This window comes from Lycium barbarum, chromosome 7 (genome assembly GCF_019175385.1).
Source record: "Lycium barbarum isolate Lr01 chromosome 7, ASM1917538v2, whole genome shotgun sequence".
In the NCBI taxonomy this organism is placed as follows: Eukaryota; Viridiplantae; Streptophyta; class Magnoliopsida; order Solanales; family Solanaceae; genus Lycium; species Lycium barbarum.
In genome coordinates this window covers 16,176,174-16,198,846 of record NC_083343.1, presented here as the reverse complement: position 1 = coordinate 16,198,846, position 22,673 = coordinate 16,176,174, and the positions used below count along the sequence as shown (strand labels likewise).

Sequence of the window (22,673 nt, the reverse complement as noted above, 5' to 3'; positions counted from 1 at the left end):
GAACTAAAAATTTCAAAAATCTTCCTTTCGTTCCTAAATTTCGTGTCCTAGTCAAATACCTCCATATAAATTGGGAGGGAAGGAATAAATGAAAAACAAAATATCATACTTCGTCTTAATTATCGTGGTTACTAAAAATAGTTATTTTAAATTATTTGTAATTTTAAAAGTTCAAGACACAATTAATTATTTTTTTCCTATTTTACGCTTAATGGAATTTTGTCAATCAGTGGAGATGATAACTTAAAATAAATAAAGCAAACATTTAATGGGAGAGAATTATAACTTAAAACATAAATAAAAATAAAGTTAGTCAAATAATTAATATTTCTAAAGGGTCATGTAAAATTAAAAGATAATTTGAGGAGGAGGAAGCATATATATATATATATATATATATAAACTAAATAAATGAAAACGAGTCTTAACCATAAGTCTTCAAAATATAAAAACCCAAAATTTGTCTGTTACACTACCTTAAAAACCATTTGCCAACCTTTTTAAAATCAGGGGTTTGTGAATTCATACAATCTGATTTCTTACACACTCACACTATTTTGTGTATATATATGTATACAAAGAAGAGATGATTTTTCAGTTTTCGGAGAACCCTATCTTCTGCAAATGTAAGCTCTATTTTACTCTGTTTCTTTTTTTTTGATACCGTAATAATCATATGGGTGAAACTAGTTTATAGTAATTAGAACTAGTTTATAGTAATTAGAACTAGTTTTTTTTTCTCATTTTATGTTTACCAACAGTGGATTAACCGCTTTTGTCCATGTCTGTCAACTGTTTGATAAAATGTCTGTGTTAAAGTTGTGGCAAAAAGACTCTTAAAAAAAAAAAAAATTACCATTGTTGGAGAAATTCAACTTATAGGAATTGAATCAAACTGCCTTTGAAAAATTTGCTTTTTTTTTTTTCTTTTTTAAAAGGTAAGCTGAATTTTACTTTTTGTTTTTTCCTTTTTTTTTTTTTTTTGTTTCATACCTTAATCATATATATGTGAAGCACTCATTTGATACAGTCAATGTATAGTAGTTAGAGCTAGCCTTTTTATGTTTATACACAGGCCTTGGTTTATTCGGTTAAATGTTAAACATATATGTGAAGCACTCATTTCATACCTCAGTGTATAGTGCATTGAATTAGTCTTTTTTTTTTTTTTTAAGTAAAAATTTTATGTTTATCCACATGGAATTGACCTCTTTTGTGCAGAGATTGTTCTACCTTTTTTTTTTCATGATTTTCGTGTTTCTATCTGTTTGGTTGAATGGCGAGTTTTGAAGTTATTGAATTTTCTTGAATCATTTACCGGTGTTGGAGAAATTCCACTTAAAGGAATTGAATGAAACTGCTTTTGAGAATTTTTTTTTTTTTTTTGGCAGGTTTAGTTTTTCTTTTTGTTTTTTCAAACCTTAAACATACATTTGGAGCATCTCTATATAGTACTGAGAGCTAGTTTTTTTTTTTTTTTTTTTAATTTTTTTAATAAATGTTTACCCACATTGAGTTAACTCATTTTTTTTAACGTAGACTGGTTCTACTCTCTTTTTTCTCTCAAGATTTTTTTGTTTTTATCTATTTGGTTGAATGGGGAATTCCGATTTTATTGAATACTTTAAGACATTTGCGATGTTGGAGAAAACCCACTTAAAGGAATTGAATGAAACTACTTTTGAGAAATTTGCTTTGAATTTTTTTTTTTAAAGATTTATATGGGTTTAGTTCTTTTTTTCTTTTTTGTTGAAGGGGTTATTCTGATTTCGTCTAACATATTAATGTTTACAGGCATTGGTAATTCTGTTTTTGAGAGATTTCACCTTTGAATTATTCTTGGTAGAAGGAAATTCAGACTTTTCTAATTTTTATTTATTTATATGTAATAGTCCCCACGGCCGCATTTGCTTTTTCAGAACAGGGAGCACAAAAATTGACCATTTTTAGTTGATAGGCATGCCAATTAATGGCTACCTTTTTTTTTTTTTTTTTTTGGTTGTGTGTGTGTGTTATCTTGTGCTGGGATATGAAATTGATAAAAACCTTTTACTTTGTTGAGTCTTTGGAGTTTGCAGATTTCTGATAGAGGTTGCAAGATGCTGCATTCAGGCGAAGACGGTGAAGACAAAAGCGATATGGTACGACTAAGTTCATGTTATCTATTAGTATTTCTCACGCCTGTTGTAAAATTTTAAAGTGTGATGTTGCATGGAGTGACTGTCTGTTCTTGAGGAACTATTGTATTTCTAAGCTGCCTGCTCCAAGCAGCAATAAGAAATGAGAGAAATAAAGGAAGATCCATTTAAGGAGATCTTATAATTAGAAAGAAAAGACACAGTGGTCTTTCTTTCTTTACATCATATGAAGCCTGGAAGGATATGCAATATTTAACATAAGATAGTATTCACTTTGGTACTTGTTGCCTCAAACCAAAGACGTCTTTTTATCCCTTTCTTTTCTCATCTGTCTTGTCCTCTTTTTGGAGGATGTAAAGTTAGAAAGTATGAAGAACGTGCTTTTACTTTCTGCTTCTGCACATTAGAAAATGACTAAAAGCTACCTCTAACTTTAACTTCTCGAGAGCAACATGAATGAAGCTTTCATTTGATGTTTGGATTACTAGTTTGACTTGTCTTTGGGTTGCACGTATGGTGTCTTGGAGATATTAAAACCAAAAGTGGTAGCATACTTTATTTGCTTCCCCCTAGTGTTATCAAAAGCAAAAAGCACAAAAAAGCTCTAAGGTAAGTTGGAGCTTTAAGCACAAAGAGCAAAGCGCAAATAAAGCGTAGGCTTTAATGAAAAATAAGGCGCAATATATATGTTTTTTAGTACAAGACTAATAATTATAACCATGAATAACAAATATATGTACAAAAAATTACGATAAATTGAAATATCAATTGTTTAGTGTCGCCTCTTCAGGAGAGGCTCATTGACAAGGAAAAGTATGTCTTCAAGCCTTGATGATGACACTGAAGCGCATATTGAGTGAGGTGAAGCTGTCAATACGTTTTGAGCCTCACTTCAGGGCTTAAGTGCGCCTTTAACAACACCGTAATCCCTATGCAGAAATAGAGACCATTGTGGAAGAGGGTCATAATTCTAATGTGCGTATGAGCCGGTGTCATCAAAGGCGAAAGCACAAAAAAGCTGGGCCAAGTTTAAAATTTACCTTAAAAAAAAAAAGGCGAAAGCACAAAAATGTAATGAGGTCTATTGGAGCTTTAAGCGCAAATAAAGCACGATTTAATAAGGGAAGACACAAATGAAATTGAAGAATAACTACATGGACAGAGAATTTTTTTTCCACATTTAAGCGAGAGTTATAATTTAATATTGCATCTTAAGGACTGCCCCATTTGCAATAAGGTATACACCTTAGTGCCTTGGTGACTGCATTGATGTGCTAGCTAAGCGAGATGTGGGGCTCAGACTATTTTTCTCCTAACTTAGAGCTTAAATGCACCTTCAAGAAGTCTTTGACAACACAGGTATGCACATACAATTTGCTTCGCTAATGCTTAAAGTAATTTTAGTCATTCGTCCTTCATGTCAAACTTGATGATTATCCAACTCGAGAATTCAAGTGTTTATTCTCATTGATTTAGAATCAAATTGAGTTGGAAGTCATAAGATTTGTTAAGTCATAAGTAAAAACTTTTAGCAGTTGTGGCTTGTAAATTGTTCAAATGTTGAAGTAATCTTCTGAATCATGGAAAAAGACAGAAAAACAGGAAAAATGTGGTAAATCTTTCCTTACTTTTTCTCTCGCTCTTTAAAACAGTGTATCTCATTCTCTATGCCGGGTGGCCTTGGAAGCAGGTATTACCACTTCGAAATAGTAAAGGGGGTTAATAAGACTCCCACATAGTTAAAGATTGTAATGAGCGAAAACAGACTACTTTTGGCGGAATCTTATGTATATATTGTTGACGTATCTAACTATCTCACGAAAAGCTTAAACTATTAGAGAGCAATTTTTTTTTTTACTTAATTATGTTATCAACACACCCCTTCATGTGCGGGCTTGATTCCTATTTTATGATCCATGTACGTGCTTTTTGATAATGGGTAATAATGAGACTCGAATTCACTACCTCTGTCTGCTCGTACACCTTGTTGAATTCAATGTTATCAAAAGCGAAATGCGCAAAACAGCTCTAAGGTCTGTTGGGGCATTAGGCGCAAATAAATCATGGGCTTTAATGAAAAAAGACGCAAATGGAGAAAACATACAAATTTGTATGCTTAATTTAAGACTAATAATTATAAGCATGAACAGCAAAATGGACAAAGAAATTGAAAAAAAAAATACGATAAATTGAAATATCAATAGTGTCGTCTCTTCGTGAGACGCTTAGTAGCAAGGAAAAGTATGTCTTAGAGACTTGCTCACTACATTGAAGCGCACATTTAGTGAGGCGCGCCTTTGACAACGCTAGTTGAATTGTGTGACCATCTTATCTTAAACTAAAGTTTAAGATGTTACGGAGAGCACTTTATTTAATTATCTACGTCTTCATAATATATAATGCAAGAGAAAATACTGATCGGGCAAACATTGCTTCTTTTGATAAAAGTATTAAAACAACTAGAATAAGTGAAAAATATGAAGTATTGCAAAAGAAAAATTAAAAAATCATTTTAAATTTGTGGTTCAGATGAAAAAATGGGTTTTAAGCATCTAGTTCAGGTGTAGTGACTACAAATTGGTAGGTTCTTATTTCTATTCAACAAAGTTTCCTTGACAATTACTCCCCCTGTCCCAATTTATGTGATACACTTTTCATTTTGATCTGTCCAAAAAAGAATGATATATTTCTATATGTAGAAATAATTTAACTTAAAACTTCTCCTTTTACCCTTAATGAAAGAATTTACAACCTCACAAAAATCTGTGACTTGTTTTAGACCATAAATTTCAAAAGTCTTTCTTTCTTTCTTAACCTTCGTGCCTAGTCAAACTATATCACATAAATTGGAATAGAGGGAGAAATATATCGCATTGACAACTAAAGTTTTATTATTTAGTGCGCCCTTTTCAACGCAGAGCCCATGCACGATAAGGCACACGCTTTAGTGGCAATTAGTGCTTTAGTGCCTGTACTGCAGTTCCGACTAAGCGAGGCAACGAGTCCAACTACACTGCACCTAGCTTCAAGGTTTAACGTAACAACAATATTTATAGAGACCTTAGAGTTGACTTCCAATATTCTTCAAGCAAGTCAAACTAGGAACCTATTTGAAGAATAATATTTTCTATATCATAACCAATTAGAGTTGATCTTGAATTTGAATCTTGAAAAGCTCCATAAATATGTAAGCATGATTAATGACTCCATGCTGACCGATCATCTTTATGAGAATTGATTTAATCTTAATTTGACAAAATTTTACTACGAAAATGATGATTTGGAAGTTTATCTAGCTTCACGACATCTTGAATCCCTTATGAGAAAGCTTTAAATTTGTTTACTTATTAAACAATACATCCACATAATTATGTACAATTTAATCAATGATCACTTTGCTAATGTGAAGTAGCATTAGTCCATGTCAAAAAATCGATGAGAGTGTAAAATCTTTTCTTAACCAATGTTCACCCAACTTAGGAACAATGATTAAGAAATTTAACAAGACTGCCAGGAAGATGAAAGCAGACAGAAAAGTTCAAAGAAGCTAGACAAACTTGCCTAGAGCACATTTGGAATGAATAATTACATCATACAGTAACAGTAAGCTTAGATCTAAACTCTCCAATCTTTTCTTGTTGAACCCAAGGAAAGTGTCGCCGACACTTGCATGACTTAAATAGAAAAATAATTTGTAAACCAAGTTAAAACTGTTAAATAAAGAAAACAAGATAAGAGCATGCTTCTAACTCATCAATAGGTATCCAAATATATCAAATGCCAAAATGAGTATGTTCTCAAAATTCGAAATCAAACAAGTAAAATAAGACCAAGATAGATGTCTGATACGCCCTCCTACTACACATCTGATTTTGATTAGATCTTCTTGGAGAAGGTAATTCATAAAATTTTAACTCTTGCTTCTCGAGCTTTTATCCCCGTATACTAGAGAGGTTAGGAGGGTTAAGAGGACGATTTTACAACCCCATCACTTTTCTCGTGTATATACACGGAAAAAATTTGACAGCAAAACAGTGGATCTAGTTAACTAAGTCTGAAATAAGCGGTAATTTGCGCTAATCATAATAATACCACATGAAGCGCGTGATCACCCAAATTCTTAATGCTTTAATTGTCTTATATATATTCGTCAAAGTAAACTATTCCTTTGAGGAATAGTTGTTCTATGTGGCAATAAAAGTTTATAATCCATATCATCGTCCATTTATGGCTGAAGAATGCAAAGTTATATCATTTAAATTTCACAACTTGCACTCTCTTTGCTTTAATAAAATTACCTATTTTTCTTTTTTATCCATCTAAAAATGGCTTTCCTTGAATGGAAAATTCTCCACCCAACACTCAAGTTAATAAGTTAACTTGCGTTTTAATATCTCATATGTGATATAATGAGAAAATGATGATTTGGACGTTTGCCTAGCTTCTTTGAACTTTTCTCTCTGATTTTCATCTTTTGGTCTTTCTTGTTAATGTTCTTAGTCATTGTTCCTAAGTTGGGTGAACATTGTTTAAGAAAAGATTTTACATCCCCATCAATTTTTAGACATGGACCAATGCTTTTGCATTCGGGTTTACTTCTTAATATATTTATCTACTTCACATTAGCTAGGTGATCATTGAATAACTTGGACGTAATTATGTGGATGTATGGTTTAAAGAGTGAACAAATTTAAAGCTTTCTCGTAAGGGATTCAAGATGGTGTCCTTACCAGTTCAGCAGATGAGAAGCTAATTTTACCAACCCCAAATGATCTTCTTAAATATGGAGAATTTGTCTTGGTAGAGCCCAGTTATTAGTGGCTTTGACTAAATTTGGACTTGTGGATTTGTTACCAAGAAAAAAATGTAATGTTAGATTTGGTGATAAACTAAATAAAAAAAGAATAACTGACAATCCTACAGGATATGACATTTTTTTAAGGTAAATAATTTTATTAACAATTGTGGGAGCCTCTTATAAAAGCCATGTATCAAGGAGAGAACCTACACTAAGAAAAATGACATACTAGAACCAGCACAATCAAAATAAAGCATTCGAACAGTTCATTATATTAAGTTGGCAAAAAGCTTTTTATAATAGTTTTAGGTATGAAAAAGTAGAAAATTTAATAAGGTAGTACATCACAAATGAGATGTTAGAATGCAAGTTAACTTATTAACTTGAATGGTTGGATGGAGAATTTTTCATCCAAAGAAAGCCGGGTTTAGATGGACAAAAAAGAAAAATAGGTAAATTCATTAGAACAAAAGAGTATAAGTTGTGAAATTTTGTGGTGTAGCTTTGCATTGCTTAACCATAAACGAACATATTGATGTTATATATTGTAAATTTATGTTGCCGCACAAGAACAACTATTTCGAAAAAGAACATTTTACGTTGACGAATATATATTAGATAATTAAGGCATTAGGCATCTGGGTGATTACACGCTTCACGTAGTATTATTAGGATTAGGACAGATTACCGCTTATTTCGGACCTAGTTAACTAGATCCACAATTTCACTGTCAAACTTTGTCTGCGTCTAAAATCGTTCTCTTATCCCTACTAGCCATTTTATATGGTGACAAAGAAGAACAATGGATCAAGGGAAAGGCGAAGATCGGGAAGAAAAGTTCGAGGAGGCAAGAGCTAGAATTTTATGAATTACCTTCTTCAAGAGGATCTAATCAATATCTGATGCGCCGTAGGGTGCATCAGACAACTATCTTGGTCCGATTTTATTTGTTTGATTTCGAATTTTGAGAACATACTCTTTTTGACATTTGATATATCTGGTTACCTGTTGAATTAGATGCATGCACTTACTTGTTTTCTTTATGTAGCATAATGTACTTGGTTTATAGATTATTTTATTATTTAAGTCTTGCAAGTTTCGGCAACACTTTCCTTGGGTAAAACAGGAAAAGATTGAAGAGTTTAGATCTCAAGCTTACCTTTCCTGGATGATGTAATTATTCATTCCAAATGTGCTCTAGATCATTTATGCATCACATGAAGTGATGTTCTTTTTTTTTTTCCTCCTCTTTTTTTCTGATGAGTAACATATGAAGTGATGATGTCATCTAACGATGTGGGCTTGCTGAAATCACAAGAAGACAGTACCTAGAGAACTGATGAATTTTTTTTTTTTTTACATGACATCAGAACTAATAATAAGATTAGTGCAGCATTTTGAGGTTGTATGTATCCCATTTCGTCTCAGTTATAAAGAAAGATTTGGATCCTGAGAATGTCGGTTAGTACCCTGGTCTATACCTATCAATGTACTAATTTAAGAAGACTAGTAATTGGTCTTTTATTGCTGATTAAAAAATAAAAATAAAAAAAAGACTAGTAAGTGGCAACACTCATCCAAAAAAATATTAAAATAGAGGAACACAACATACCCGTACCAAGTGTTCGAGGCATTGGCTCGAATGAATTTTGTAAGACATAATTTTAAGAAATTCAGAAACAATTCTTGAGGCTAGTACGGTCTTCTGTTGAGTAATTATATGGGTTTTTTATTTATGGACAAAAAAGATGCATCTTGGAAAGTGGGTTGTTTCATCATTTTTTTAGTAGACTACTGCTATAGATTGTATAGACCATTTAAACAGGTGATATTGAGTCAGTATATGTCTAGATTGCTCTATTTTGTTCTTGCCCTTCGTAACTAACTAGTTGAAGCTTAGTTCCTCAACGGCTGATCTTCCTCAACAAAGTCAGGTTTTTTTCTCTCAACAAATGGGCTTATGAAAAATGTAAATCTCGTCGACACTGTTTTGGACTATATTGACTCCTTGCAGTAGGAAAGAGCTGTCATACCCATTGTACAGTCCTGCAATTTTTGTTAATAAAATTTATTTATAAAAAAAAAAAGAAAAAAAGTGGGCTTATGAGTACCTAGTGGCGTGGCTGGTTGATGTTGTGGTTTCTGCATTCAGTGGTGCCTTATTATTGAGTTACTTCATCTGCCCTTCCATCCAAACATGGATGCACACATCGTTGACATGGTTTATGTAATCAATTAGCTATAGGATATTTGATTTTCTCATTATCAGTCGTATATTTAGGATAATACTGTATAATAATGTTTATGGAGCCAGTAAAATAAATGCAGCCCCTTTGCCTATACATAATTGATTTTCCATTACACTATGCCTCTATTTATATCAAGTAATGAGGTGAATTCTTTCCTTTTTTTCCTTTTTTTTTTTGAAGGTACAACTGCCGGAAGGAGTAACACCATTTACTCATATTACTCAAAATGAGTTTTTAGGACGAAAGTGAGTTCAAATTTTTTCTTTGCTTCTTTTAATGATGATCTTCCTGCCTGTTTACTGCATTCTTTCTTTTGATGATCTTTGAAATTTGAAGCTCATTTTCATACACTTGTTGCTTGGACTTCTGGATTATTGTGACGTCGTTTACAATTGTGAGTACCACTTGGATGGCATATTGATTATAGTCATGGTCCAAACAGTTAGTTTGGCTATCTAAGATCTGGATACTATAACTATGCAAAAGAGATTGGTTGTAGCTACAACTATTTTCGCTGGTAAGATAAAACTTTCATAAACCACTGATTAAGAAAAAAGATATTAAGCTTTGATAAACTAGTGTACCTTGTTCCATGTTGTACCAAGAATGCCGTGGGAGTATGAATTCAATTGCAAGAACATGAATAATAGAAGAAATTTGGACTCCGGATTATGATTATCTGGTCAAGCTTAAAAGGAAGAACTTTCTGTGAGTTGAAACTAATGTTTTATAATGCTTATGAGTCTTCTTTTTCTTTGTTCTATAGGATGGGAGAAACAGAAAAATAGTTTATTTCTGTGATAGAGAAATAAGTTTATGTTTCATGCTATGGAAATTTTTGCATCCTACTTCTTCATTATGTGGTTTTTAGCTTTTTGGCTTTCAAGGAAGTTTCTGATGTCTTAACTTGAACCCCAAAAGTCACCAAAAAGAAGTGAAAGAAAAATTGTGCCCCAAAAAGATGCATACCTTGATTAGTTGACCTTGATTTGGAGTTGAATGGTTTTCAATTACCACTGATCTTGGCTTTAGTTAGTCCATTTTAATTGGAATGCACTAATGTCTTACAGACATAAGAAACTGAAAGACGAGGATATCGCTATTTGTGAATGCAAGTATGATGCCGCTGATCCTGAAAGTACGTGTGGAGAAAGATGCTTGAATTTACTGACCAGTACTGAATGTACACCGGGATACTGTCAGTGTGGTGAAAATTGCAGGAATCAGGTAAAATTAGACAATTACATACCATGTGTAATCCCACAAGTGGGGTCTGAATCAGGTAAATTAGATGATTTGGTTAATTAGTTGGGCATTTCTCATGATGTTTCTGTTTATTAGTACACTTTTACAGTGGTCTAATAGATTTCTAAACTTACAACAGATTTTATGGGTAGTGCACCAAATTTGTGTCACGATTATATGTTGAGAAAGAGTGTGAAAGTAATGGTATTTTAGAACGTTTATGATAAGCTCAAAAAAGCCATGTTACACCTTAACCTTCATAGTGCTATTTTAACACAAGTATCACCTTCTCAAAAGAAGGCCATGTCACACCCTTTTTTTTAGCTTCTCATTGTTGTTAATATGATTTCATTAGCTCTAGATGAATGATATTTATACCTTATTAACTTGGATGGGTGTATAAATTTTATAAGAACACTTTTTTGGAACAGAAATCACTATAGGAGCCGAAACGGCGAACTGCATATGTGGGCACGCTCAAGTTCTTTCGACGACCTGGGATCGAGTCCCAACTCCAGCAACTTTGTTTTTTTGGTTGATGCTTATATAAAAAAAGAACCAGAAAACTAAAGAAAATATAAAGGAAAAAAAAAAGGAAAAAGATGCAAATTGTGAGAAAAGCTTTTATGCAGTTCTGAAACTATTCAACAAGAACCTATCAAAAAGCATTTCTATGACGAATCCTGAAACTATTCTACCATAACCCATTTCTAAAACTAGCTTTAAAGGTCAAAACATCTCCTCCCTGCATGATGTGCAAAAGGTGCAAAACTCCGACTATTATTCTAATCATTCCTCCCTATCAGCCACTAAGACATCAAGAGCATCATATCAATCTGGCATAGGGGGCTTCTAGATGGCTGGAAGAAACTAGTCTTCTGCTCTAAATAACATTTTTTTTCTTGAGAAGTCCGCCATAAATCAACCTTTGTCTTAGTGGCCTCCATCATGTTTGTTTTTCCCCTCATCCACCCTCTTGAGATGAATCGTCAGATTGGAGCATATGGCAAACTGTTTCCTGCATCTACTGATTTATGAGTGTCCATTTGTTTCTTCTCTTCCTAGGATCACTCTTGCTCCACCTAGAGCAATTCGGTACTGTAAAACTGTTCTAAAAGTACAGGTTTATTCAACTATGTTTGTGCTCATGGCCTACTAGTGATTGTGTTCCGTGCAGGCTAGCAGCAGCCCTCATATTCTCTGATCCATCATTCCATGTGTCCTTTTTTTTAAAATTATTTTGAAGTGATTATTCTTGGAGCTTTTACTTTTTTCTTTTCTGACTGGTTTTAGGAAGACTTAATTCCTTAATATTTCAGACCATTTGTCCACTCCTTCATGTCCTAGATCTTTTGGATTTATATTAGGATCCATTTTATTGAAAATGAAGATATTCTTGGTGAGTTTATAGCCTATACCACGTAAGGCAAAAACAAGACATTTTCTGATAAGTAAAAGTGATTTTATTAGAAACCTTCCAGCAAAAAAAGAATGCTGAACTCTATAATTACAAGGCAGCAAAAGGTCCGTTGCTTAAAATGTCTGTAATGAGCTGACAAAGTCTCACATGGCACTACATCTTGTTCATCCGCCATATTGCACGTCTAACGTGGGCAATGCATAATGTCACATTATTTAACATGTCAAGTCAATATTTCATGTTAACTAACCTATCTAATTATTTCAAGCTAGCAAATTGTCAAATTGTTAGCAAAAATTTCTAAAAATCAGGTATTTGTGCGGTGAGAGTGGAGCATACGATCTTTAACTTTATTGTGATAGTTAGAATGCACCTAGATTTGTTGTATGTGTATACGATTAGTTGTACAAATTGTTAATTTGTTATATGAAATGTTCATAATCAAGCACCGAGGGAGTGGCCTAATGGTCAGGAAGTGGGTTGAGAACCATGAGGTTTCAAGCTCAAACCCAGTAGAGGCAGAAATATAGGTGATTTCTTCACGTCTATCCATGCTTGGTGGACAGAGTTATCCGGTACTTATGCTGGTGGGATTTAGTGGGTACCCTATGGAATTAGTCGAGGTGTGTGCAAGCTGGTCCGGACACCACAGTTATTTAAAAAAATATTCTTAATGGTAGTACTATAAATCTATAATGACGACATCCATGTGACTAGGAAGTCTTATTTGTGTAGACTATACTCCTAGTCCTATAAAGGAGCTCTATTGTATGTTGTAAACCGGTAACTAATGAACATTTTTCTCCCTTCTTTTCTCTCCTTTCACACCTTTGATTAAAACATCTTTTGGCTGTTAAAAGCACCATATGTTGCTCTTTCTATAGATTTATGTGTGATATGAGGAAGCCGAGTTGTATAAATTTTCATGCTGTGCTTATGCAGCAAAGCGTGTCATCGTTGCATATGTAATGGCCTAGAGAGGTCATGTGCTGTCTATAACTGTAAATAGTGACTCATTTGCTTGAAGATTTGGTTGTGGCAAGAAGGTTTTCTGGGAAGGTGTGACATTTTGTTTGATTGATTTTTTGTGATAAAAAGCAACTATCGATCACTGTATTTGTACAGAAGGTTTCCTATTTCATCGGGGTGTGATTAAATGCTGCTTTAAGATTAGTGATTTATCTATCACATACGCGGAGGAACTGCGAATCTCTGTTTGATTGAACTTGCTTTGTTCTGAGCAGTTGCCGTATGCCATAATTGCCCCTGGTTATTCCCTTAAAAATGAAAGGATAAAATTAAAAATAATTGCTGCTTGTAATTTAGTTCTTTCCATGTTGAGAATCTTTCTTCACTTTAATTTATCCTTTCATCTACTGCGAGGAGGAGTTTGTAGTTCCTTATATGTGGTTTACTGCTTCAATAACTAATGGGAGATTCTACTCAGTGCCGTATTTGAAAGAGACAGTAACTTTCATATAGATATTTTTAGGTATATTGTTTTGAAGTGTTTTGCTTGCTTGCTGTCCACAGAGATTCCAGAAATGTGAATATGCAAAAACTAAGTTGTTCAGGACTGAAGGGCGTGGTTGGGGTCTTTTAGCTGATGAGGACATAAAGGTAATTCTTCTGAAGCAATCCCCCTATATTCTTTCTAGGTGACCAATAGTTTGTATAGCACAGTTTCGGCATATACAAAAAGACATCTTTTTTTTTTTTTTACGGTCACGTGAAGAAAAAATTCCAGTACTGAGCCTATCAAATTCGAGCTTTCTCTGGAATATATCAAAGGCCTTTGCGCAGTAACTACAGTTATGGCGTATTCGTAATTAGCTGCAATCAAGTTCCTCTCTCTTTACATTATTAGGCTGGACAGTTCATCATTGAATACTGTGGAGAAGTGATATCATCTGTAGCAGCAAAGAAAAGGTCCCAGGCTTATGAAGCTCAGGGTAAGTTATCAATATTAGAGATGGCTGTCAATGCATCTAAAGATCACTACTATAATTTCGTATGATTTGTGCAGAGCTCAAGGACGCATACATAATTTCTCTGGATGCTAATTATTTCATTGATGCCACCCGGAAGGGAAGTTTTGCAAGATTCATAAATCATTCATGGTAAGTGCTCAAATGCCAGTTGTCAAATTGATGAAAAGTGAAATAAGATACAGATCTGGGTCAGTCAGTGGCATATTATTTTGGTTAATTGTGTTGGTGACTTGATTGATAGCACTGATACTCTGTGTTCCTGAATTTCCCAGCCAACCAAATTGTGAAACAAGGAAATGGACAGTGTTAGGGGAAACAAGGGTAGGAATATTTGCAAAGCAAGATATATCTGTTGGAATGGAGCTGGCGTATAACTATAATTTTGAGTGGTATGGGGGTGCAACTGTTCGTTGCCTGTGTGGAGCTGCAAACTGTTCTATATTTCTGGGTGCCAAGTCTCAAGGATTCCAGGTAACTTAAGTTTCTTATGAATTGTTATATCTAGAATGACCTTTGTAGCATCATTTCACTCATTCCTTCTTTCCAGAATTTAGACAACAAACAGATTAATCATTTATGCATATAGAATGAATTTGCTCGTCACATACTACAATCCACAAATCACATGTTGTAGTATGGTGTATCCTTACCGAACTGAGTCTTTTTTTTTTTTTTTTTTTCTGATCATAGTTTATTCTTTAATGACGTGCATTAAAGTTATTGCAGAGTTACGACATCTTAAAAGAATGATATCTTTTTCCTTGTCTACTGCTTCAGTGAAAGTGTCATCTTTTGTTATCTTGTACTTCTCAAATGTGAAGCTTTCGATGTCTCGCAGTCATTTTCCTTTTACTCCTTTACATATATCTCCTTCCTTCATCCAAGGGCCTAAAATACCACCATATAATGACCTTAAATTTTGTGAGAGGCTAAATTGTGTGTTGCTTTCGAGGCTGAAGAAGAAAGTAATCCAGGATAATGCTTATTGCATATAAATGCTTGATGCTTATTATGTTTGAATTGCACAACAATGGAAGTTTATGTAGTAGATGTCTTCTTCTTTTTTCTCATTTAAAGCTTGGTTGATCTACGGGATTAGAGTTTTTGTTTCTCATTGATATTGATAAACCTCACTGTTGAAGTGTTTTCAATTTGCATGTAAACCCGTTGTCACTATCTTTCAGGATGAGAGCACTTTGTTCTAATCCCGAGACCTTGAATACAGAGTCTTAAGGGGTTTAAATTATCACACTGGTCATAGATTTCACAGTTGATTTGAGATTTTCCAAGGAGGGACTATGATTCCAGCTAACGTAAATGGTAGAAGTAAGTACTTCAAATGAAATTTTATGCGAAAGAATGTGGGTAAAGCCGTAAAGGTGCTCATATTGGTAAACATAACAATGAAGGGGGAGGAAAGAGCTGCCTGTTGGCATATGCTTTCTTCTGTTTTCTAGAACATAATAGATGCTTCTAAATTCAATATGAGTCTGTCAGTCTCATTTCTTCTTCTTTTGTTGCCTTTTTATCTTGTCTCAGGAGTACAACCATGTCTGGGAAGAAGGGGATGACAGGTAATGCTCAACTTTGTTTTTGTAGTTTGTACAAATCTTAAGCTTCTGGCTCTGTTAACTCGATTTGCTCTGATATGTTGATACCTTTATGCAATAGGCAGTGGATCTGACAACTTAAAAGTTAATGAAAGTTAAAACCTTAGCCTGTTTGGAAAGCCACCTGGTAATTGGAATTGGTGTAATTACTAGGGTAGTAATTACACAGCCTAGTAATTACACAATAGTGTAATTACAACGACCTGTTTGTTTGTCATAACGTAATTACAGTGTAATTACCAGCGTGCTGTTTGGTTGCACAAGTGTAATTACACTGTCAGTTTAATTTAAAAAAAAAAATTAATTATAAAAAATTTAAAATTAATATTTAAAAAATATTGCCTTTATAAATGATATTAAATTAGTTATTTAATAACACATTGTTTCTTGAAAATATATTAATTAATAATCATATATTTGTAACTAATATTGTAACAAAAATAATTGATATATATTTTTCAAATTAATATTTAATTTTAATTAATTATAAAACTTAAAAGAAGACTTTTTTTGTGAGAACGTCATGGATTGGATGTTTGACAAAAAAATAATATTAATAAATATAATGCCATAACATTATTCAGATGTTTGACACAAAAAATCCATCAAATGTAAGTGAAAAATAAACAACATGCAATGTGAAAGCAAATAACTTAAAATTGAAAATATAACCTAAATTCAAAATCCAAAAGAAAAAGTTCAACATAATACTCTTATGTCAAATTCCAACATTACATAAGTAAGTTCCAACGTAACTTAAGTAAATAATTCAAAAGAAAGGAAAAATATAAGTCTATAACCCCATTCACAATGAAATTATACTTTAATAACGTCACCTGTTATATGTCAAGTTTGTTAATAACTCATTCTTTCCAATATTAAGAGGTGTAGTTTCAAATATTAGAATAATAACACGGTTATGCTAAATGAATAAAATAAAAAAATAAAAAAAATACGAGCAATTACATGGAATCACAAGAAGTAAAGGTTGGGAATGAAAAGAAAGAAAATGAAAAATAAATAATATAAAAATAAAAATACATTTTAAAAAATAAAAAAATAAAAAAGTAAAAATAAAAAAGAAATAAAAATAATTGAAATAAAAAAATATTTAAAATCAAAAAAATTAAAATAATAGAAATAAAATAAATTAAAAATAAAAATGAATTAAAGTAAAAAAATAAACAGACTAAAAAGTAACCCTGTAATTACAGGGTGTAATTACACCCAATTCTCAGCCCCCCCTTGAGAATTGGAGAGTGTAATTACACCCTGTCAATTACACCCAATTCCCACCTAACTGTGTAATTACCTGGTCAAACAAACATGCCAAACTGTGTAATTACATCCAATTACACCCAATTCCAATTACCTGGGTGGCTTTCCAAACAGGCCCGAAATAAAGATGTCTGCAGCTGTGTTAGATTGGTGATTTTCTCGTCATGTATTCTCTTCTTCTGTTTGTTTCTTTTGTTATTGATATGTGTGCTCTTCCTTGCATTGTTATTGTTATTCAATAAAAATCGATGTCTATTTCGAATTTTGGTAAGGAAGTGGACTTTTGGATTCACAATGAGGAGACTGGACCTGTATGTTTATTTTTAGAAGACTTGAAGTAGTCTTGCATATAACCTATTGTTCTAGATCTTCAAAGTTTTGGATTTATCTCAAGTAATTCTTCAGGAGCTGATCTCTTTCCATTACTTCTATAGCCCGATTCTCTGAAAAAGAGAAACATTAGTGATACCATTCAAACCTCTGTGAGATATATAAATGTGATTGGCAAGGGCTTAGTAAGAGATCTTGCTAACGTTTTATTGGATGTCTTATGTCTTTCCATAAACAGTATGAGTAGAACTGCTCTTCCCTATTCTTAATTCCACTTCTTATGTCTGTCAACAAGAGCCCAGCCCTTGGTTCAATCGATAGATAGGCCGAAAATGGTATTTCTAGAAAAGATAAACAGACCTTTCCTTACTTGATGAGTTGTCAACGAACTGGTCAAACCAATAACCAAGTTCATGCGTCAGTACCACGTCCAGGATAATAGGAAAAGGGAAGCTCAAATGATATCATATGGGATGGGCATGCTCCTCACTGCTCTATGATTTATTCTAGTCATACTCTGTTTCATACCTAGTAGCTAGCCCTTCATTTCCTCGTAAGGAACATGGTACGGTATGGAGAGAGCACCCAAGGGTATGAACTAGTGCGGGGAGGGGGGAGCCATGAAGTCTCGGGTTGAAACCAAATGGGCGTGTCTTTATTATTGATTTGGTCCCTGAACTCGATGAGAGTGGGGATTTGCTCCTCTTCGGGAAACTCGTCCACGTCTGCAAGATACCTGGCGGCGTCTACTATTTTTTTGAGTGTGAGCTTGTCCTGCACTCCTGCCTGAGGGACAAATCTTTTGCCTGCCCAGAAAACTCTAGGTGATTTTTTCCTAGCCCAAGCCTCGGTGGACAGAGTTATGCAGTACCTGTGCTGGTGGGAGGTAGGAGGTACTCGGAGGAATTAGTTGAGGTGCGAGCAAGCTGACCTAGATTTATATATATATATTTGCATTTCCATATCGCTTTGAATTTCTTAGCCTTATCTGACCTCTTTTTATGCTTTTTATTGAGCCGAGGGTCTTTCGGATACAGCCGTCCTACCTTGGTAGGAGTAAGGTCTGCGTACACTCTACCCTCCCCAGACCCCACGTTGTGGGATTTCACTGGGTTGTTGCTGTATATATACATATAAGGGTAAAGAGAGAGTATACTATTTTCAGTGAAATATTACATGTTTATAGTAATAAGGGATACAAAGCAATAGTAAATTTTCAGATGAAGCTTGTTTCATTTTGGTTCATTGTTGGAGGATTTGAGTTTTACTTTCTAACTAAATGATATAATTAAGGCAGTTCACTTATTTGTCAGTAATAAGAGAAAAATATCAGGTAGATGAGTTCAATCGGGAAAAATACAGCTTCTACTCATTTCCTTCTAATTCTTGGATATTTATTTCAATCTGGTTTTCTTACTGCAGATATACGGTGGAGGAAGTTCCAATTTATGACTCCGCAGAGGATGATTTTTTTCAAGTGATCTCTGGAACTAGTGGAGGAAATGAGCACACTAAGATATTGAATGACAGTGAGGTCGGCCTTAGTGATCCGATGGTGCTGAGTGGAAAGGCCGTCCCTCAACGTATTGGATCTGGTTCAACACCGAAGAAGTCTCAGCACATTCCCAAGCGGAAGGGCAAATCTTCCAGCCGTAAGCAAGTGAATGATGGAGATTTTGCTAAAATGTTTGCATCAAAGGAGGCACGAGAAGAAGTTACCAGATACGAGGTATGATCCCTTTTTTTGTAACACATCATGGTGTAGGCAACTTTATCGACTTATTTTTCTTCATATTTTTCCATAGGGTTGGCAAAGAGCTAATGTTTCTACTCCATTTAACCTGATGAGCTCTTCTTTAGATAATAAAGATATCAATGTACAAGTATGTGGTCTAAGGAGTAGTATACCTTTAGCAACTCCAAATTTACCCCCTTGTGCCAACCATACTATGTGTTTTCTCTCAATCTTCTCTCTTGTTCGTTTTATATTGTTATGGTTATTATTTTATTTAATTTTGTACTTCGCAGTGGAACACAGATCTTGTTCTGCTGTACACAAAGCATATTGATGGCCATATTACTGTGAAAACCCAGCTGGACCAGAACCAAACTCCTTTTAGGATGACGTGTACTTTCCTTAGTTATCAACTGTTGTGAGCACAAAGTTTCTTGATTTTTTGGCTCTTCTGAATTATCAGTAGAGCTGATACCATACCCTCCACTTGGTGGAATTCTCATTCACAATGCAAAATCTTATTTCCTTCTATTCTCATGAAGTAGGGAAAAAATGTTTACTGTATTCGAATAGTATATGCTTGTCGTAGTGAAAACATTACTGCCTGCTCATCTCTGTTAAAAAATGCAAAGGTCTTCAAGAATGGGGATTATGCCATCCTCGTCAATCCTTCCTGATGCGGATAGTGATTCCTTTCCTAATAAAATAGTCCTGCAATATCCGATAATATTTGATAATGTGCCTAATGATTTGCTGCAACATAATCTACACCACAACCTTCCTTATCCAGAAAAAAACATGATCCATATGCACACAACATCTAGACCTTTAGTGTGAAAAGTCTATATGAACAGGGAAATTAAACTCGCAACAATTGCCAACATATAGCATGAACACACGGATTTACTGATAACCCAACCGTCCACCTTTCTAAGCCCGAGTCCTTTTTCTGTTGGACGATAGCAACTCTCGCTGTTAGGTTTTTAGATATTTTATAACAACAATGGTATTGTAGTAGTATCAAGGAGTGTTCAAACGCAGGATGGTGATGTGTTGTTGAAAATCCTTGGAAGTTGGAATTGCTTTTAGCATCTGTCAGTGGATTTGGCTCATTATCTAGTCTCTAGCACTTGCGAGAGAGGGAGGAAGAGGGAACGCGAAAACTTGAGGGGTTTGACAGGTCGGATAGAATGCTTCGAAGTAGTAGCTGTTATCATCAAGACTGCATACTCTACCTCCCCCCCCCCCCCCCCCCCCCCCCCCCCGCCCCGCGGCTCCAAAATTTCTTTCTTTCCTAACGCTTTTGCCAATGTCATGCAGGCGATAACAAAGGAAACCACTTCAAGGCTCAATTCCTTATACGAAGAAATTCGCCCTACCATTGAAGAGCATGGGCGGGACAACCAGGATGATGTGCCCACCAGTGTAGCTGAGAAATGGATTGGAGCAAATTGCTCTAAATACAAAGCAGATTTTGATCTCTACTTTTCTGTGATCAAGAATCTGATGTGCCCTCGTCCAGCAACCGATGCTGCTGCAGCAGAGCCTTCTGAAGGAGCCGGCTCTCAAACAGCCAATGCTGAAGTCAAGTCTTCTGAAGGAGGAACCGGACCTCAAACAGTCAATGCTGAAGCCGAGCCTTCTGAAGGAGGAGCTTAATGAAGTATTTGGCAAATCAATGACCTTATATCTGGTATTGGATACCGTTTAAGCTTCAAAAAAATTCGGACAAATTTCTATTTAAGTCGGGCATGGAAACTTTGGGGTTTTCCCAAACTAGACTTTTGTTGCTTCTGTTGCTGTATTTGCTCAGAGTTTGAACACTGAACCATAAAGATTCAGGCTATAACTGAGTCCTAATATGATGGTTGGATGTGTTAGATTATACTTTTGATTGATCTCTATGCTTCTCTAACCCCCTCATGTCTCATGCTAGCAACTTTATTCCTAGATATGATTTCTCTGCATATACACATCACACACAAAGCATTCCGCATTCAGGCAGGGTCTAGGGAAGGGACACATTTCAAGGGGTGTGATGTAGACATCCTACCGTAATACAAGCATTAGTGACGGTTTCTACCATGCGGAATTTCATGCACAACCTTTGCACCTTTTTTGGGCTTACATACATAACCATGTAAGTTCCTTGTAGTCGTTGTCCATAGGTCTCGGGAGAAAATCCTTCACATTTTGGTCTTTATGCCGGATCATTAATCATGACACATGGTCTTTCATATGCAATTTTTCACTAACTATAGTTGACTAATTAATATATATTTGATCGCGTCTATGTATCATTTGATTTGGTGTAGACACCTATGGTAAAGTTTTTTACGGTATCTTTATCTACTTGTGCGTCATTGAAACTGGCAAAACATCAGTAACTAAACCTTTGGGTTACTACAAGGACCGAAAATGGCAAAACATTACTTCTCTCATTGGAAATCAAGTTGGATTCTCAAATTGTTGTAAATGGAACTAAGGACGGCAATTTATAATAATTTCATATGATTTTTGAAGGTTCATCATTAAATTTACTTTTTTTTAATTTAAATTTATATTTCGAAACAATGCTTTTAATGATATGTACTAATCCTACAACTACAATGGTAATAACACTAATAAATGTGTCTCCATCTAAAGCAAGTTCCGATCAACATATCTCTCATTATCTATGTGAGTCCATTTAAGCGTGTCTAATTTCAATATTATGTTCAAAAATTAACTAATTTTTCTAGCACGGAAGTTTTTAGACATTACAGCAAGTATGCCTTTATAAATTTGTTGCTCTTTCATACAAATGTTACAACGATTGATGCACGAGATACGAGTGATGTCCAAGTTTCCGCAAAGATATAGATGTGTTAACCTTTATATGAAATTTGAGCTCACTCAAAACGCCTTTTAAAAGATGTGGCACAATTAGTTCGAATAAACCCTTCTGGAATAAGTATTTAACGTGTGAACCTTTGACAGCTTATTATATATTCATTAGTAAATATGTCTGCACTTCGCGCGGTTGATAATAGAAATAAAATATATTGTTACATAATTATAGAAGAATTTTTAATTTTAAACGGGTCTTATAACATGAAGGGGATAGTTACACTTTTGTTTCTCGACATAGCTTGATGAATAATCAAATAAGCAACCTAACTGGGAACAGTACAATATGTAAACTCATGATTTTGAGATGGTACATACAACAAAAATTGATAAACAATTATCCAGAAGAAGCAATATGAACTTAGAATCCATGTCTGATAAATAAAAGAGAGGATCATGCAAATAATAACTCAAAATGGTTCACACTTAATTAGCAATAATGAAAATAGAAACGGACTTTTAAACTTTCATATGTTCTGTGAAATTCATGAAATTTCTCAGTATGCCTCTTCTTTTTTTTAATATTTTTTGTTTGAATTTCATTGACGGAATATATTGGCTACGTGAAATTCCACCAAATTCATGCGGAAAATTTTCATTGTTTTATGTTTGAAGAAAGGAAAGGATGACAATAAGAAGCAACCCTCACCCATGTGCGGATGCACATTAGACACCACTTCGTCGGAATTTTTCATTAGATATACATACAAACCACTACAAATATATTATTAGCAGATGAACTTACTTGATAGAAGATGTTGCCTGCCACTGCGCCAAAACAAGATTAAACCAATGACCAAGACTCAGTTATGTACAACGGAAGCGATAAAAATACAATATAAAAAAAGTAATCTTTTAGTAAAACCTAAATAGAGTTTAAAAACTATAAATTGAAAAAGAAAAAAACTACTCCTTTTTTGTAATTTGCAACATGTCTCATGTTGTTACAGTGATTTGTTCACTTCATCAAATGTCGCTTATGAAAAATTC

At 34.2% G+C, this 22,673-nt stretch overlaps 1 protein-coding gene across 3 annotated transcripts; it reads left to right on the top strand.

The window, feature by feature from the left end:
* Nucleotides 1–424: 424 nt before the first annotated feature.
* LOC132603218 (histone-lysine N-methyltransferase ASHH1-like) lies at nt 425–20,692 on the top strand. 3 transcript variants are annotated; one of them, XM_060316161.1, is made up of 11 exons: nt 425–626; nt 2,079–2,141; nt 9,366–9,430; nt 10,256–10,412; nt 13,384–13,470; nt 13,718–13,802; nt 13,877–13,970; nt 14,114–14,312; nt 15,381–15,415; nt 18,482–18,788; nt 20,115–20,692. In XM_060316161.1, the coding sequence occupies exons 2-11, from the start codon at nt 2,100–2,102 to the stop codon at nt 20,451–20,453; spliced, it is 1,410 nt and encodes a 469-aa protein (XP_060172144.1). In that variant the 5' UTR covers nt 425–626; nt 2,079–2,099; the 3' UTR covers nt 20,454–20,692. The 3 variants fall into 3 exon arrangements, with proteins under 3 accessions (XP_060172144.1, XP_060172143.1, XP_060172145.1); XM_060316160.1 differs by having other exon boundaries at nt 2,063–2,141; XM_060316162.1 differs by lacking the exons at nt 425–626; nt 2,079–2,141 and adding an exon at nt 8,377–8,397.
* The last annotated feature ends 1,981 nt before the right edge of the window (nt 20,693–22,673 follow it).